General features: G+C 36.1%; 1 protein-coding gene across 6 annotated transcripts in view; it reads right to left on the minus strand.

Annotated features, from left to right (window-relative positions):
* Positions 1–133: 133 nt before the first annotated feature.
* Positions 134–19,868, minus strand: part of DENND4C (DENN domain containing 4C) — an 88,292-nt gene continuing 68,557 nt past the window's right edge. For all 6 annotated transcript variants that reach the window (XM_070742511.1, XM_070742513.1, XM_070742508.1 and 3 more), the window contains 11 exons: positions 15,594–16,750; positions 14,267–14,447; positions 12,612–12,721; positions 11,813–11,988; positions 10,847–11,026; positions 10,067–10,262; positions 8,774–9,019; positions 7,265–7,382; positions 5,415–5,568; positions 4,864–4,928; positions 134–4,296 (listed from right to left, as the gene is read on the minus strand). In XM_070742511.1, the coding sequence (XP_070598612.1) occupies positions 4,160–4,296; positions 4,864–4,928; positions 5,415–5,568; positions 7,265–7,382; positions 8,774–9,019; positions 10,067–10,262; positions 10,847–11,026; positions 11,813–11,988; positions 12,612–12,721; positions 14,267–14,447; positions 15,594–16,750 (2,720 nt within the window). In that variant the 3' untranslated portion in view covers positions 134–4,159. The remainder of the gene's footprint in view (positions 4,297–4,863; positions 4,929–5,414; positions 5,569–7,264; positions 7,383–8,773; positions 9,020–10,066; positions 10,263–10,846; positions 11,027–11,812; positions 11,989–12,611; positions 12,722–14,266; positions 14,448–15,593; positions 16,751–19,868) is intronic.

Genomic DNA, 19,868 nt, shown 5'->3' on the forward strand with positions numbered 1-19,868 from the left:
GTTTTCCTCCCCAAAATTTAATGTGCATCTTATACTCCAGGCCATTTTATACTCCAAAAAATACATTACATTTGATTTTAGCTTTAAATCTCTGCTAAACAGCATTCACACAAAAAGCAGACATGAGAAGGTGTATCTATACTTTCATTTATTTTTTTACGATATTAACAAGTGGTTTCTAAATCAGAGGGTTCCTATACAACAGTAATTTTAAAATATTACCACCCTTTTATCTACAGTAAATTAGATATTTGTTAGATTAAAGCAAGCATACAGCTGACATATTTGTACAATTATAATTATTGCATTGGTAATAGAAAACTCCCATGTCAGTCTTTTCTCTCCATATTACAAATGCATAATGAAACATTCCGAAAGAAACTCGTCCATTTCTCTTTGATTTTAAATCCTCTCCCTTTTTATACTTCGATTATCTACAATGCAGGATAATTTCCAGTTTCTCTTAACGATGCTTGGAAGATTAAAAATACATGTATCAGTTAATGTTGACCTTAAAGATATTTTTCAAGTTTTCCTTAAAAATTTAAAATCTTGGGGATGTTTTCTACTTTATTTCTAAGTTACTAGAAGCTGTGAAACATGTTTTCTAACGTTACTGGGATCAGTTACGTGGGATCAGTGGTCAAGAATAACAAGCATATTTCTCTTCATATGTCTTTTCCAAAGGTATGGTTATCTAATACATGTTTTAGAAACGGCTCTTTTTAAATTATAAACTTTTAATTTGAAGCCAGATATAGTACTGTGTTTATATTATGCACAGTAGTTAATGAGCATACGCCTGTCCTAAATGAATTTATAGCAGATCTACTTTATAAAATACAATTGAAAATGGGGAATAGCAGCTTCATTGCTAATTGCTGTTTTTTTTTTTACAAAACTACTCAATAGAGGTCTTAATTTGTCTGACAATTGATTTTTCAATCTGATGCGCAGTATATTAACATCAATGTGCAATTTTATATTCCCATATTGTTCCCTCTTATAATTAAATAGCTCTGAATTATGTGGATTTTTATATGGCATTTGAGAACAGATGCTTTCCACATAATCTCATTATAACTCAAGACTTCTTTTAGAGTATAAATACATAAGGCTGCCCTGAGGGATATTTTTCTACCCTCCCCAAAACACATGGATTTCCAAAGATGTATAAAAATTGGCTGTACAAACATTGTACTATTTTATAACTCTGAAATACTCGCCTTTTATTGTTTTATTAAGGTTTTCCAAAGTATTCACCAGCCACTGAAATGTTAACCTTTGAATTGGTAAATAACGAAACACAAATAAGTCCCACGGATTTCACTTAAAGATATTAAATCTTACATATATTAAAGGGTATAATGAGATCCCAGAATTTGCATAATCACTAACTTTTCCTGTGTGGCTCCTAATATACATTGCAGTAAGGGCAAAATTTACTATTCCTCTATAGATAGTAAGAGGAAACGATGTCTATACTTGATTTCAAGAGCAAATTTGGAAATAGCTTGTGATTAGCGAAAGTTCAATTGCAATTGGATCTCCACCCTTTGAAAAACATCGAAACACTGAATATTGTATTGATCTATACATATTTACATTAAAATAAGATCAAAGGTGAAATATTCAAAAGGCACACAATAGCTTTGGTATGAAACCTATGTAGTATTATATCCACTGTCATGGATATAATTAACAATCATTCTAAATTATACTTTGTTAGCTATAATTTATTGGGCAGTTGGCTAGGCAACCTTGGCAAACGCAAAATTGTTGAATGTTTGACAGAAATTGAACAAAGATTTTTGGTCAGCAATGCTCGTTATTTAGGGATGCTGGAAAATTTCATTCAAGAATGCCCCCCCCCCCCCCCACGGAATTACATGTTCACTATCCTGAGAGGGGTGACCCCCTGTCCTGTTGGAATGGTCAGCATGCTGGCAACTTGGGAGTATGAGAACTGTCATGACATGACTTGGGGAAGATAAGATCTACAGTAAAACACCACAAGGCAAAATGACAGACCAGCTTCTCCTCTGGCTTATCTTTGGTTTTTTTCTGTGTGTCTGTGTTGCGGGGAGGAATATTTTTTAAAAATCTAGACTGGCTATATTTGCTTTCTAAAGATGTTCCAATTTTTTTTTGCGGGATTCAGAGCATTTTTTGCAAATAAGAGTGGTACTGTAGTTGAGGGTGGCACATTCCTTTGCACCAGTATCACATTTTTTAAAAATTAAAAATAACAGTCAATATGAGGATATAGGTGGGTCCCACACTGGTGCTCCAAATGACAAAATATTTGTACTTCTGGATCCGTAGTCAAAATGTCTTATTGTGTACAAGGCTAACAGCAGTTCATAAAACCAATTTTGAATTTTTATTTGTATTAACTACAGAGGGATCAAAAAGATTAATTAAACATGTGATGTTTTAGGGTGGTCCACGTTGCCCCCAATGACAAGTAAACTAAACTATTAGTTTATAAATGAAACAAGAAAACAGTAGTGGTAAATAGTTTTCTTTTTAAAAAAAAATCAAGAGCATTATTTTTGCCTTAGGTTAAGATATAATTGTTATAATGTAAATATGACTAAGTAGAATTGTGTTTCACAAGAGGTTTATTAACATAAAATCATGCGTAGATGAAAAACCCATTGTATTTGCAGATGGACATAAGTGATTCAAAAATTAAAATAGGTAATTGTACAGAGAGTGTTAATACCCTAATCTCCCAACACTTTCTTGAAAGGGTGGGACCAGAAAGTAATACAATGGAAACTGTTCTAAACAGTAACTTAAAAACATGGAAATTGCTTTAAAAACAAAATTCCAAGAATTTTGAAATGTGGCTTATTTTAAAAAATGCTATCAGACCAGATTGTTCCAAAAAGTGCAAAATGTTGTGTTCTGTGTAATGTGATAATTTCACTTTGGCTAAGATTTGTAATAGTTTATCTCCAGCAGTACTATTAAAGAATGAATAATTATATGGGCAAAAGACAGCCTTGAAAAATCATGATCAAGAATTCATTTTGTATCTAAATCTTAATCCATGTTAAAAATTCATAATTGTTTCTTTGCAAAATTATTAAACCCAAATCTTATTGAGCCCAAATCTTTATTACACCACTGCTTTAAATGAATATCTGATGTTGGAGATAAACCTGGGAATTGTCGAGAAAAGTGAGGTGTGAATATAAGCAGGGAAATAAAATATTTTAACATTAAAAATTAGTATTTTCATTTTCAGTAAATTCATCTTCAAGTGTATGAGTATAAATACATTTAACAAAGACATTTAATTCAGCCAGTGCAAAAAAGATACATATCCCACAGGTTAGAAAAAATAAGCAGGGATGGGACATTAGTGTACTGAAATTTTAAGCTCTGTCCCATATACATGTATATACATACATGTGTGTATGCATATACACATATGTATATGTTTGTGAATCTGTGTATTTGGATATACACAGACCCACACATGCAATTTACTATGAATGCTAAAAATGTGAATATTTCATGCCCCTTTATGTACCTTTATTCATCTATTGTTTACCTTTATAAAAAGTCTTAAGAGGCACTCCGGGTAGACACCCATCATTGCTTCAGAAAACATATGTACAGTTTAAAAAGTTACTATGAAAAGAAGAAACAATATGTTTTGCTTTACACGGCCAGGATAAAAGTTATAATTTTTCTGTGAATTGGGACAGTGATGGCTTTTAAGAGGCCCACTTGTGAAAGCTACAGTCTATTCTTTTGAACCAAGGGAAATAACTGTATTTCATAATGAAAATGTACATGAAATATGTACATATAAATGTAGTAGAATTTTCTCCATACATAAATCAATGTATTCTTGAGCTAGAAGTCTAACATAAGCAAAGAAGAACAAATCTTACAATAAAACAAGCAAATTAATGTCCCTTTGTTACCATTCTTCACTTCTACATGGAAGGATTAAATAGAACATGGTTGAGTTAACTGTCAATTTGATTATTTTGAGTTAGCATATTTAATTCATGAGCTTGACTCTAAGTGGATTGCACACAGCAGTTGGTTTTAACTAGAATTCTGGAGCTTGAAGCCAAATTTATACATTCCCAGTTATCTCTCCTTTTTTTCCTTGGTAAGTCTTCCATGGGGGAATCTATATGAGAGGTGCCCCAAAGCATTTTCTGCACCACTCTACATTGTCACTGGGTGGAGAATCAATCTCTTGCATTTTTTTCACTACTTCTTCTGGAAGGCTTTTATATGCAGCTCTGTATTCGTTGTCAAAGGCCTCTGCAAACAGGAAGAAAACTTAGGAGTCAGGAAGCACAGAAATTGTACCGCATGAATTGATTCCCCCCCTGCAATTCAAAATCCAAACATATTTTATGAGATAAGATATATATCTCTTCACTCTTGGTTTGCTTGTCCAAAGCCTCCCTGTGGTGGTTAAAAGTGGTGGATTAAGTGTGACAGATCAAGGTTTAACTCTATTTTTTGGAAACTCGCTAGGTTATTTCAGCAGCCAAACACATAAGCCAATCTACTTTGTTGAAAAAAATTAAGAATATTGAACTCTTTCAGGAAAGAGTTCTGTAACTGAAATAAAATAAAAGTTACAATATTCAAAAAACAAAAAAAACAGCCAGTTTTGTTTGTAATGCTATACATTTTTAGTATTGGTTTGAATTTTTTTTTTAAAGCAAGAGTATAAACTGACGGCGCGTATTCCCCTGTCTTCCAGGAGAATGAGTAATTTTTGGATTAAATCTAAAGATTTAGCCCATGGATTAGTGAAACATGCTGCAGATTTCCTATCAAACAGAGATGGCTTTTGCTATCATTGATTAATTTTCTTACCAATATCAATATTCTCTCTTCCAAGGGACACCAGGGACAGGAAAAGGATTTCTCTGTAAAAACTCCTGTAAAAGATGCATAGACATTTAGAGAAGTTCAACGCCTTCTTACAAGGTTAGTCTATAGCAGGGATAGGCAAAGTTGGCTCTTCTATGAACAGACTTCAATTCCCAGAATTCCTGAGCTAGCATGATAGACTCAGGAATTGTGGCAGTTGCAGTCCACAAGTCATAGAAGAGCCAACTTTGCCTACACTTGGCCAAATGAAGGTGTTCATATTAACTTTTAGGTGAATTTCATTAAGTATCTAGAAGCCACTGGTCCCTGTTCTATTGTTACCATTTATTCATACTCATTTCTTATGCTTATTCTTATTCCTGCTTATACTTATATGTTTATAGCTATATTTATTTTCTCTCTTATGCATGACAAAATAAATAAAATAAAATAAAATTTAAAAAAGGACCCCAATGGACAACTGAATGCTAAACATACTCCCAGGGAATTTTTCAAAGGGTTAATATTCATATCCAAATGATGATGCCCTTTACCTTTGCCGTTTCTCATTCCGTTTAACGCTCTGCACAAGGAGATTAATAGGTGTAGCAACATCGTTGTGCTGAATTTTTAGTTTGATGTTTTCAACTAAAGTGTTTATTTTTTGTTGCTCTTCAGAATTGACTGAGGGCTTCGTTTCTGCAGAATCTAGAAGAAGGGGGGGGGAATAAAGGATTTTTTAAAAAGCTGTGCAACCCAAGAAAATGTTGCACAATAAAAACGTGCAGGAGAGAGCCAAGATGGACAGAAGAAGAAAAGGCAAGGAGGGAAAAGAGGAAAAGGGGAAAACTAAACACAGCTTTGGTAACTGGAAGTGTAAAGATGATCTGACATTTAGCGCTCAATAGCCAACACTAGATAGATCAGGTATGATGATAGTGAAGACCTATGCAGCATTTTAAAGCTTTGCACAATATTTGATGAATGTTGTATTCTGCTGGAAGTCAAAACCATGAAGGTGATTCCCATTGCATTTTTACTGTAGAGCAGATTTGCTTTCTAAATGCCGCAATAGCAGCACAGATTTTATCAAAACATGCCTATGTGGTCAAAACCTTTTCAATTCAAAGAATTATGCAATAAAATCAAAGTTTAGTCTTAGTTTTAGAGAGAAACCCCACCCCCACCAATAATAGTAAGAACATCTTGTTTATATGTAAAACTTTCTGTGGAGAATGAAGTTCTTATGGCATCAAAGTCCTATTGCGTTCATTAAAGTGGAAGCTGATAGGGCTGTACTGGCCAAATTCTGATTGGGAATTTTGTGATTCTTTCCCTAATACTTCTCAATTCTGCACAAGTGTACTGTACTTTTTTTTTCTTTGCAAAGTTCAATGGTGAGCTACGCAATGTGTATAACATACCTGGAAATGTCTAACACTGCAGAACTGAAAATGTTCTCCCCTCATGAAAAAAAAAAATATGTGTGGGGTTTTTAGGACATAAAAAAGATATTTTGATTAAAATATCTCTGAGGTAGATGGGCAGTTAAAAATACAAAATAAGTAAGTGAATGAATGAATGAATGAATGCAGTTAAGAAATGCAAAATAAGTAAATAAGTAACTAAATAGCTGGTTTTTGTCATTTGGAAAAATTGGCCTTATATATGCATAAGTCTCAAAATGAGTGAGCGGTGTGGTCGGGCAGTAGGAAAACCAATAGGATGCTTGGCTGCATAGCTAGAGGTATAACAAGCAGGAAGAGGGAGATTGTGATCCCCTTATATAGAGCGCTGGTGAGACCACATTTGGAGTACTGTGTTCAGTTCTGGAGACCTCACCTACAAAAAGATATTGACAAAATTGAACGGGTCCAAAGACGGGCTACAAGAATGGTGGAAGGTCTTAAGCATAAAATGTATCAGGAAAGACTTAATGAACTCAATCTGTATAGTCTGGAGGACAGAAGGAAAAGGGGGGACATGATCGAAACATTTAAATATGTTAAAGGGTTAAATAAGGTTCAGGAAGGAAGTGTTTTTAATAGGAAAGTGAACACAAGAACAAGGGGACACAATCTGAAGTTAGTTGGGGGAAAGATCAAAAGCAACATGAGGAAATATTATTTCACTGAAAGAGTAGTAGATCCTTGGAACAAACTTCCAGCAGACGTGGTTGGTAAATCCACAGTAACTGAATTTAAACATGCCTGGGATAAACATATATCCATCCTAAGATAAAATACAGAAAATAGTATAAGGCCAGACTAGATGGACCATGAGGTCTTTTTCTGCCATCAGTCTTCTATGTTTCTATGTTTCTATAAGTAAATAAATATTTCAGAATTTCTAACGACAGCAAAGATTTTTGCCTGGACAAAATTCTTATAAACATTTTACTCACTCTGATTTCTCCAAGATACATATAGTGGGTCCCCAGCTTCTTGGTGAAGATTGATGTTGTCCCATAGTAACTGTATGTACACTAGCTTGCTGTCTTGAGACAAGTTGGTCAGCGGAAGCTAGAATAGAGGAAGCATACTTTTTCTTATCCCTTTACTATAGCTTGAGAATCCTGCCAACGTTTAGCAACACAAAATACGCAAATCCTAACTTCATTATTTTTCTACAAAAAGGGAACAGAGGCCTGAAAGCGTTTGCATCTTCTGATATAAATCAAGCCAAATTCAGGAACAGGAAAAAAAGTTGTTATCGATCTACTGCAAATGAAGAACTCTTTATAAAGCAGGTGGGGAAAAGCTTTTGCTTAGCCATACTTTCATAGAGAACAGTGTCATAGAGTAAGAACCCACCTTCTGTGTAACTGTACTTTCAACATTATATAACCTTCAATAACTAGTTAAATAACTTCAATAACTAGCTAAAGCTCCTTTAATGCATTTAGCTTTGCTCTTATCGGCCTTTATTATATTTATAAGTAATTGAGATGGCAAAAATATATTTATTTATTAGGTTTTTATATTGATTTCATTACTTTATAAGCAAATATATCTAATGTTCCTTCTTCCTCCTATTTTCCTTACATCAAACCTAGGAGACAAGTTAAACTGAGAGAGACAGTGACTGGCCAAAGTCACACAGCTGGCTTTCATGCCTGAAGTGAGAGTAGAGTTCATAATCTCCCAATTACCTTAACCACTAAAACAAACTGGCTTCTCCAGTGACAGCATGATAAATTCATATCTTCTAACTTACTCTTAAACAAATCTCAAAAGGATTGAGGTGTTATTATATTATATTACTGTTCTCTCTCATCAATAGTAATATTACTGTTCTCTCTCATTTTAAGTCTCAATGTGAGTACTGTATTTACAATTTTAGGAATTCCAGTCCAGAGTTCATTAATTTTCAGTAAAAAAGAAGAAAATGTAAAGATCTCTTTGCTTTATTCCTCCCTTCCATGGAAACCAATGAGACAAATCTTAATTTTGACCTTCCCATCAATATTTTGATGGGAAAAGAACATAATGAACCATTTGTTCTGGACAATCCACTTCTGTAAACATATAAACCTCTCCCACAACCCTTGGACTGAATTGCCCTAATGTAGTGTTTTCACAATCTCAACAAGTTAAAAATGTGTGCTATGCTGGCTGGGGAATTCTGGGAGTTGTCCACACATAAGTTGAGAAACATTATCTAGGGTTATGAAGTAGAGTCATCCTTTTTTCAAGGTCATTTCATTAAAATCCATCCAATCAACATATTTGACTTCGAAGTACAAGTGCTTTTCAGATATATTCATTCAATACTGTCAGTAGAGGTGCTCATTTCCAGAATGAACAAAGAGGGGAAAAAAATCAATTTTTAGGTGTTTTTCATACAAAGAAATGTGGCTTTCCTCCAAATATTAAGGGTCTGCATTTGCTTGTGGTGCCAAACAATCACCTACCTGTGTTCCATTATTGCAGTGTTCAGATGTTAGAATGAGACCGGGCAAGTTACTTTGGAGGTCCAGGCGTCGGAAATACCATACCAAATTCCAAAAAATAATGGGATGCTGATTGATGAATGTTGATGTGTGAATTACTTGTTCTCCTTCATTCTCCAACAGAGATTCAAGCTCCTTCCGGAGAACCAATGGGCTCAAATAGGGAACAGATACAGGCAAAGGATTTGTCCTTTTTGCTAAGGGGTCCTAAAAAAGTACCAATGATCATTAGTGAGCAAACAATGTTTTATCACTTTTCTCAGCTTCTCTCCCTAATAAAAAGAATCTCAATAAACCTTTGAGCTGCATTAACAGGAATGGCATCCATGCAATACAGTGATCCCTCGAGTATCGCGAGGGTTACGTTCCAAGACCCCTCGCGATACTCGATTTTTCGCGATATAGTGGTGCGGAAGTAAAAACACCATCTGCGCATGCGCGCCCTTTTTTCCATGGCCGCGCATGCGCAGATGGTGTTTTTACTTCCGCACCTGGGAAGACCCAGGGAAGGTTCCTTCCGCCGCCCAGCAGCTGATCTGCTCGGCAGCGCCGCAGCAGCAAGGAGCCGAAGATCGGGGTTTCCCCGCCGCCCACGCAAAGGGGAAACCCCGATCTTCGGCTCCTCGCTGCTGCCGCGCCCGCCGCTTGTCCGCCCGCCGCTTGTCCGCCGCCTGCCCGCCCGCTGCTTGTCCGCCCGCCTCTTGTCCGCTGCCTGCCTGCCCGCCCGCCGCTTGTCCGCCCACCGCTTGTCCGCAGCCTGCCCGCCCACCCGCCGCTTGTCCGCCGCCTGCCTGCCCGCCTGCCTGCCCGCTGCTCGGTGCACGAGAGAGGGAAAGTGAGAAAAAGAGAGAGAGCAAGAGGGGGAGAGATAGAGAAAGAGAGAGAAGGGAAGAAAGAAAGAGATGAGAAAGGAAGGAAGAGAGTGAGAGAGAGGAAGAAAGAGAGAGAGAAGAGTGGAGTATTTTTTAATTAATATTTTCTGAAAAATCGCGATATAACATTTCGCAAAGCTCGAGATCGCGAAAATCGAGGGATCACTGTATTGTAAACATACAAATGTCACTACCTTACCCAATGAGTTACAATACAGAAACCATTTGAGAGAAGCGAGAGCTCTGTTTTCTAAAATGAATCCTACAAAATCTATGGAAGCTGAATTACAACTGAGCCAGAATAAACAATTGGGAGGAAAAAGTATTTTGATATTTACTGGTACTTCCTGTATATATTACCAAGAAAAACTTGGTTACTTACCACAGTCTCTTGTAAACTATTAGGAAGGCTAACTGTTGAAATGCCATGAGATGGTCTTTGTAGGAGGTCAATATTTTGCAGTGGGCCACCAACACTGTGACTCCGAGTCAGAGAAGTCCCGCGTTTTGATGAATTATTTGTAACAGGAGGCTTTACACGTTTAAGGTTTTTGTCTTCTTCCTCTGCTGTACTGATGCTGAAATACAACACAACCATTCATGAATATTAAAGCTAGCAGAACTATAACAAAATATTTCAATGAGCTTCTGGTTCACTAGTCTAGTTGATCAACCATGCCTTCTTCCAAGCATTTCTTACCCTGAATTCTGCTCAGAGGTGATTGGTATGTGGTGCAGCATTTTGTAAGGGCTTTTCTCCCCTTCCAAAAATGTTATGTTTATAAAAATCTAGTTTACTATTCCTTGCTAGTTCCTTAGTACTACTTTGACTGCAATACTGGCAGCATCCACTATTCACAAGAATGCCTTCTCTACTGTATTTAATGGTTAAAGTGCTTTAAAAAATTGTGGCTACGGTAATTGAGTTAAGAGCATTATTACGTACAGTATTTTACATGATGTAATTAATGAAATCAGGCTGAACTCTTCATCCTTCCCATATCAACACTTTTCTGGGTCTTGGCATTTCATTCCCAAACTAGGGTTTTTTACAAAATGGGGAACATGATGCCAGTCTTACATTTGAAAGAAATCTGATTTTCAAATGAACTAATAGATTTATCTCAAGTATAATGGTGTCACATGTAATTCCTGTCTGTACCTTTGTATTGCTGGGCTGTTATTTTCCTCACTGATGGTCTGATTGGCACTTGAAGTTTCTGAAAAACTGATCAGATCTGTGGTAGGGATGGAGGCAGATTTCGGTTCCAGAGAATCCGTGGTTAATGGAATGTTAGTGCTGTGTAAACTATCACCAGAGGTACTTGGTTTCAAAAGCAAACTGGTAAGGAAAGAAACAAGCAGGAAGTATACAATTATAAAAAAAGAAAGGAATGTGATCAGCATAATTGTGTTCTTTGTAATAAAATCCTTGAGGTATGATCACAATTGAGCCTAATATTTATGCTGTTCAGTGGGACATCTGGACGTCCCATTTTACAACCTTTCTTGTCACAGTTTTAAGTGAATCACCGCAGTTGTTAAAGTAGTAACAAAGTTACTGGCTTCCCCCATTGATTTTGCTTTGTCAAATGGTCGCAGAAGGTGGATATTGCAACCGTCATAAATATGCAGTTGTCAAGGATATGAACTTTGATCATACTATCATGGGGATGCTGCAAATTTGTAAGTGTGATAAATGGCCATGTCACTTTTTTCAGTGGCACTGTGACTTCTAACAGTCACTGAATGAACTGTTGTAAGTTGAGGACTAACTGTACTTCCTGTTATTCCAAATTTATCATGAATATCAATTGTTTTTAATTCCTACATTAAGACTAAAGGACTCAATCGTGTATGTATTGCCACTCCGGTTAAAAATGAGACTTACAGATCAAATTGTCAATAGAAATCATAACACATAAATGCACATTAAGCAGAAGAGAAAACCAAAACTAAAACCGCTTTTCCATATAAATAGAAACTTATCCATATCCGGTATGTGACATAAGGACAATTTAGCAGGCATACCAAATGTTTATTAGGATGACTATTAAGTTTGCTATCATCTGCAATGGATGAATTATGAAGTTATCTCACAATTTAGTGGCTACCAAAGCCTACCAACCTTGCAAGGCCACGTAAGTCTTTAAATTCCACATTAAGGAGAGGTAAAAAGGCACTTTTGCAAAATGGACATGTAGAATTCAAATTAGAATCATCTGCAGTCCAGCCTGCCATAATTTCTTCATCATAAACCAAGGCACCACAGGCTCGACACTGAGAACAGCTCGACATTAAGACCTATTATTTACAAAACAATTTTAAAGACATGAAAACAAACAAATATTTAAAACTCCAAGCTGTTTTGTTCATTAAGAAGACAAAAAGATCTATATTTAATTGACCAAAAGCATGTCTAGTTTAGCACTCTATTTCCACAATTTCAAATCTTTTTCTACTTCATACTTCAACAGGCAATTAATGTTTTTCAATATACATATTATACATATTTGACACAATCTTTCTTAGCTCTGGGGTATGTAAGACTGCAACTCCTATCATACTAGGACTGAAAATGAATTTCAGCCTAAAGTGCCTGTAAGGCACCTGTCAAAACTTCATTGTGACATGTTAAATCAGTGCATGTATTAGTAGTAAATACAGACAGTGTATGGGTGTCAGTGGATTGAATGCAAATAATATATGAAAAGCCACAGATACTTTTAAATACTATTTAAGTAATAATTCATTTAAAAAACAGTACTCTTCAAAGGAAACAAAATGTTTTAAGCTTTATTATTTTTTAAATGTTCTGAAATGAAATTAATTTTGCATAAAATAAAGCACCTTTCTCCACCTTAAGATAAAACATTTGTAAATAACAAAACACAATATCAATATCCAACCATGTTTATAACTTTTACCTCCATTACACAGTTTTGGAAGATACTGGATAGACTGGTATTGTATGAAGAGCCATGTTCAGATTTATCAGAATCCAAACCTTTCACACCTCGTGAAAATTGATTTTCCCCTGTGTAAAGTAATGTGGAACAATTTAAAAATTATTAAATTACGTGTAAAAGGATAGGTAAATTATTGACATAATTGCAATATTTAACCACAACTCGTATTATACCCCATTAGGCAATAAATTCCCATACAGTTCTGAAAAGTTGCTTTTTAAAAACCAAACCTAAAGAACTGTTGGGGTTTGTGTGCTATATTCTTCCAGTTATATGGATTCATAATTATTTTTTATCACATGAAACTTATTTTTTTAAATGCCATTTCAAATTGGACACATTTTTGCCCATTTCATATCTCTGTGCTATACTTTTTACTCATCAAGAAGCCAGAATTCAGAAGGAAAATTGCTATGTGAACAACTACTAAGTAACACATGCTGCTTTTTCAAATTGAGAATCCACTGAATGAAAAAGCAACCCTAATGTAACATATTATGTAGCATAGAGTGATTAGCTCTGTTTAGTAGAATTTTAATTTTCAAAAAGGACAGGATGAAATAATAACTTGCATGCAGTAAGTTGTTTGGGGACAAAGAAAAGGAAAAGAAAAATTCCTATTTACTAAATGGCAATTAAGCTTCTTACAATATATTTTTCTCCCACACAATGATTCCCAAATGCAGAAGGTCAAACACAATAAAAGAAATTTTTGGTATTTCCAAGCAAGAGTTTTTAAAATGTTGGAGAAACCATTCTATTCATAAGGAGAAAAACAGAGCCAGCCATTTGCTGGGGATGTACTAATCTGGATTTCTGCATGGAGAAGGATAGACTTTTATAATAATAATAATAATAATAATAATAATAATAATAATAATAATAATAATAATAATAATAATAATAATAATTATTATTATTATTATTATTATTATTATTATTATTATTATTATTATTATTATTATTATGTCAATACAACACAGCAAACGAGATCACTATGCTGGATTTCGTATTTCATCACCAGCCGGGCACTTCCCAAGCACCTAGGACTGCGTGATGTATTATTATTTAGATTTGTATGCCGCCCTTCTCCAAAGACTTGGGGTGGCTCACAGGATACAATGTAAACAATACAGCGACAAATCTAGTCAATTAAAAATTACAAACTAAAAACCCGATACAGTAAAATCAATCAGCCAATTCATTCAGAACCACACATTTCATTTATTAAACAGGAGTGGGGGGGAGGGGGGGAGGCTTGATCTAATTGCCCCATGCCTGGCGACATAACTGAGTCTTAAGACTCTTACGAGAGGCGAGGAGGGTGGGGTCAGTGCGAATCTACAGAGGGAGCTGATTCCAGAGGGCTGGTGCCGCCACAGACAAGGCTCTTTATTTTAATTCATTAGACTTGTATGCCGCCCCTCTCCGCAGACTTGGGGCGGCTCTTCCCCTAGGCCCCGCCAGACGACATTGCCTCGCCGACGGGACCTGGAGAAGGCCAAATCTATGAGACCTAACTGGTCACTGGGATTCATGCAGCAGATGGTGGCCCTGTAAGACTTAATGAGTGGTCCCTTAAGACTTGATGAGCGATTCCAGGTTTATGGTACCTGTAGGATAGTGAGGCTTCCCTAGGTCTCCACTGCTGTTGCTGCTTCCAAGACTTGTGGTGCTCTGCGCAAGTTCACTGGTAGCCAGTCCTGGGATTTCTATTTTTGGTGACTGACAGACACCTAATATATGATCTTCAAAGCCAGCAGGAAAGGTAAAATCAGAATGGCTGGTTTCCTCCTTTGATTAAAAGGTAAAAGATAAATTCAGAATCTTACACTAATGTAAAATGTTCACTATTTAGTTATTAATATTGAAAATGCAAGAGCCAAGGCCCTGACATTTCAGAAGTGTGTGTGATTTGCCTTCTTGTTTAATGTGTTTGTAACGAATCTCTCAAGAGACAAAGAATAACTGGTGGAAGAAACTTCTGAAATGGATTAACAGGGAAATTAAAGCCTGAGAGAAGAAACCAATAAACATATCCTTAGTAGACAAGGGACAGAATAATACCTACAACCACTGAGATTAGGTGATTTCAGTGTATATAGAAGTTAAAAAAACTCTCCCAAAGAACAATGATATTTACAATGATGTGGCAAATATTTTGCAGAAACACTATTATCTTTAAGTGCTAAAAATATGATAAAAGAGACAGTTAAATACTTCAAATAGATATTTCCTTTTTTGCAGGCAATATCATCTTAAATTCATAGGGGTTTTTACTAATAATAAAAAAAATCCACGGGACCTTATTAGATTTTATGAATTTTTGTCATTTTATTGTTCAAAAGTAAAGGTTAGTGAATGCTATTACAAATATGGTTATTATTTGCCCCCGCCATAACATATGGAATGAAATTTAAAGAAAAATCCTGCTTTTCAAATTCTTTATGGTCTCAAAATAAAATTAACCTATGAAGTTGCAGGCAAATGAAGAGAAAATTCAAAGGCAGCATGAAAGCCTCAATAGGGCAGACGCAGCCTAAGAATTGTCTACTATCTGCATTAAGAAAACACAGATTACAACAGGAAATCAAAATGCATGCTTCAGATAAGAACAGCACAACCAATTTGTGTTCTGTGTTACAATGTTATGGACGCCATGGGTGAAATTCAACTGTGCTAATCTGATTAACATTAATCCAAAGAAATGTGATCTAAAGGTTTGTCACAAACATTTGTGGCCCCTTCTAAAATAGTGTCAGAACAAAAGGGAAATAATTTATAGGAGTAACATTTATTAATGTTAAGTAAGACCTCAGTGATCTCTGACATATTAAGATGAAGTCTACGGTATGAAGATTACCTGATACAACTGAATTATCTCACCACTTACATAGGTGGGCTAAAAACAAAGAAGGAAACAAAATGCACATCATTTACCTCATCATCTGAAAAACTATATGCTGATGACACTGCTCCCCACACCTTGCTGGCGACATTAGCTGCTTGTTTCATGCTAGATTTCAAAACCTCTATTTTAGGCCCAGATAAAAAGTGGTCAAACTTCAGCCCCGACAGAGAGGTGACAACCGCACCCAACGAAGCCTGAGGAGAACGACCCAGTCCTGTTAAAGATATCGACCGTTCTTTTTGGCTACGTGAAAGAGCCAGTTGCTTTGGTCTTCCAGTAAAGGTTTTGGACCTGGAGAAAGATGGGCTTTTATGATTAACATTTCGAGTCTGTGGTGGTGGGGGCAGGGGTGGGGGAAAGGAATCCAAGCTTGATCTTCTCTCTAAACTGGCCCCTGATGTACTAGGGGAATGTTCGTCCCGATCATTCCTGTGTAATTCCATGCTGGAAGATTTGCTGCCCAAGGGACTTTTTAGATTCATGTAGCTTTCAATTTCCTCAGCCAGATTGCGCGCTACAACTGGTGACATGATCTTTTCTCCTGGCTCGGTAGCTTTGGTGGGTTTTGTTTCCGTGGCCAGCAAAGATAAAGGATCCAAACCCACTTTAACATCTTCCCTTTCAATTGGTTTGGCTACACCATAAAAACTATTCCTTTTGTTTTCTGTCTCTTTGATTTCTTCTTGCTCAGCTTTAGACTGAATGGTATCAGGAGGTCTGGGGCTACTGCACTCCGATTCGACTGTGCTGTCACTAAGTCCATTTTTCAATTTATCTTCAGGTTCTTCTACAACAGGTGAAGACCTAGCCCCTATTTGCCATGTACTTTCTTCTTCCTGAGTTCTGGCACTTTCTGACCCACAGAAGAACTGTACGTTGCTGCTGTCATCAAAAGTATGGGATTTACTCATATGGGGTGGAGAGGTTTTGGCCCCCGATAGAGCAGCAGTGAGGATCTTTGCATCTGCTCCCATCATTATTGCAAGATCACTGGGGTTGGAGTCTAAGCTGTTCTTCTTCAGCAGCATGTCAGCTCTGCTTTCAGTACTGAAACTGCAACTCCTTTCAGAAAAATGTTTTTGCCTTTTCTTCCCTTTTTCACTTGCTCTTTTGGGAGAAGTGTTACAATCAAATACTGAATCTTCTATAGGATCCTGAATGATGAACAGTGGACTGCATGAAGTTCCTTAAACAAAGATATACAGATCAGTGTTAAAATATTAGTTTATATAAAGCACTTATTGAAAATGTGCTTCTTCTTTTAGGAATTTGCAGGATAACAGATCATTAAAATTAACTCAGTGTTATTTTTTTGTTTTATGAGATTCTACTGTTATGGTTGTTTTGCAATTGTTTTTTCTGTTTCTGAACACCAGGAGGTGTTTTGGTGGTAGCATGGTACCAAAACAAAGTGATTAATTTGGAAGGAAAAAACAGTTGCATGGTGTTCTGGTTAAGACTAGACAAAAACTTTCCTTTAAAAAAAAATGGCCAGCTGAAATCAAGATTGTCAAAATAAATCTAATATAACGTTAAGTAGCTCTGACAGAAATATTTAATACTAAAATATTTGCAGTACACTTCAAAATACTGACACGGAATTTGTACTGTCTTTTAAAAGGGTGGGTATTTTATATTTAAGGGAACTTTCCGTGTCCCTTAAACATTTTAAAATAGCAATTTTTGGAATACATATATATTTATCAAGGATCATTCTCTCAAATACCACAATTATATAACTGCTGTTGTATATCCAAAATTCTGCGTGGAGGGCAAATTAAAAAAAGATTCACAGCAGTAAATCCTTACTCCTTGGCATAAAAGATCTGCTGGGTTTTAGTCAACCGGTCATGCTTTTTTCTTTGTTACACTTTCTGAAAGGATGGTAGCAAAATATATGGCAAAGAGGACAAGACTCTGCCTGTCTACCCACTGGCAGGATAACTCTCTGAAAACTGAACAGAGTGAAAGGAACTTTGGTAAAATAGAACACATACACACATTAAAAAAACCAGGCAACAGAATGTGGCTAGAGGTTACAGAGAAAAAAATTCCAGGGAAAAAATCCTGCAGGGAGAGGCAACTTAGGAATGGCTTGGAATACTACCAAGGCCTCTTTGTCATGTGATCCAGAGTGAAAGTTATGCAGCCTACTCTGTGTTTCCCAGGGCATAAATAAATGTAGACAGAGATATTTCAAAAGCAGAACAAAACCAGAACCAGAGAGAATGCAAAAAAGCTCTGGTTTGTATTTGTATGCACAAATACCTACAGAACAAATATATACCGTTTCCCCCAAAATAAGATCCAACCGCAAAATAAGCCCTAGCATGATTTTTTATGATGCTCCTAAATGTAAACACTACCCCAAACATAAGCCCCAGTTAAGATTGTCAGTTGGATGGGCACATTTAGTCCTGTATTTCCCCCAAAATAAGAGCTAATAAGCCCTAATGCATCTTTTGGAGCAAAAATTAATATAAGACCTGGTTTTATTTTCAAGGAAACATGGGTATGATTTAATCACAGAAAAGGCATATTTTGTTTCTCTTTGTCTGCGGAGAAGGGTGGCATAAAAATCTAATTGATAAATCAATATACAATATATGAACACATGATGGAGAATCTGATTACAGAGAGAAAGGGAGAGAGAGAGAGAGAGAAACAAAACATGCCTCTTAGGCATTCGGTTGAATGTGTATGACTGGATAGTTAGGGGTTTTATTATGTTATTAATTCCTTCTTAAATTGATTTAATTTTTTATTATTAGATTTGTAATGTACTATTGTATTACTGTTATGCTGTGAGCCACCCCGAGTCTTCGGAGAGGGGTGGCACACAAATCTAATAAACTAAACTAATTAACTAACTAAACTAAACTCTTATCTGATTAGAGCAGAGGTGGCTTCCTACTGGTTTACACAGGTTCTACAGAACAGGTAGCAAAACGCTGGTGACATCATGGAGCCGGTCTGTCAGTGCCGGTCGATGGACACCGCCATTTTTGGGGGGCTGATTTTTTTCTGCTGAGTTTCTGGCACAGCGCATGCGCCATCTTCTTTTTGGTTTTAAATTTTTTTTTGAATTTTTGGCACTGTGCATGCACACATGCACATGCAAAGCATGCACATAGCCATGCAGCACAGGAGAAAGTGAACCTGCGGCGAGGTAAGTTAAAACCCACCCCTGGATTAGACTGTTACAGGTACACAACCAGTATTTAATTACATATCCTAGGGATTACATGCATGTGCACACAGAGGCTACACTTAACTTTGTTACATAAAAGGAAACAAAAACACCTTATATAACTCAACATTTAATGATTACAGGGAAACACCAAACATGTCTTTATGAAACAGACAATGATCATTCCTGATTTTTAAAAAGTGCTATTTTTATAAAACCTGGTCCTGAAGTCAGGCAAAAAGATGGTCATGAAGTCAATCAGGAAGCCAACCATCAAGTGGAAGACATAAAGATAGTTTCCAAATACTAATTATTGAGATCATCTCCTATCTTGGTACTTTTATGGCCACTCCTTGGAAATAGTATGGATATCATTTGCCATTCCCTTCTTCCAAAATGTTTTTCAATCTTACAAACTAATCTACAAATCTCCCAAACCAAGGCTGATTTTTATTAGCTTCACAGCCTAAACATGATTAACCAGATGCTGTTTGTTGCTAGCCTCCATCAGGGGAATGGCACACTGATTGTTAGTTTGCTTCATCAAACCTTTTTTAAAAAAAAATATTAATGTTAAATTTTCAAGATGCGAAATCAAGTTTAATTTGGTATTTTTGTACTGAATTAGTAAGAAAGACAGATGAAAAATTTAAATTAGAGATTTTAATACATACCGTATGTATCAAATGAGCCTCATTTAATTTTTATAAAGTTTACAAAACTACTGGGTTTTATAAAACTGCTTCAATTATTTGGGTTCTAATCAAGAGCCTAAAAATCATGGATGTATCACTATACTATGTAAGACAGTGACACTCAATCTTTCCTTCACCACTTATCCCCTTTATATTCTATTGGTGGCCACAGACTACCAAGACATAATTCCAGATTTAAATCATAACATTACTTCAAGCCTTCACCAATTTCCCCTGTGACTACATCACAGTCCCCTCAGGGATCCACGGACTATAAGTTGAGAACAGTGATGTAGGAAGTTCCAAGCAAGGCTGCTGTTAATTATTACTGAATGTTTTTCACATAATAAATTCATTCTCTTAGACAAGTCTAGCACAGCATCAATGATTTCTAATTTTATTTCTAATAAGCCAAATAT

Source organism: Erythrolamprus reginae, chromosome 2 (assembly GCF_031021105.1).
Source record: "Erythrolamprus reginae isolate rEryReg1 chromosome 2, rEryReg1.hap1, whole genome shotgun sequence".
Taxonomy (NCBI): Eukaryota; Metazoa; Chordata; class Lepidosauria; order Squamata; family Dipsadidae; genus Erythrolamprus; species Erythrolamprus reginae.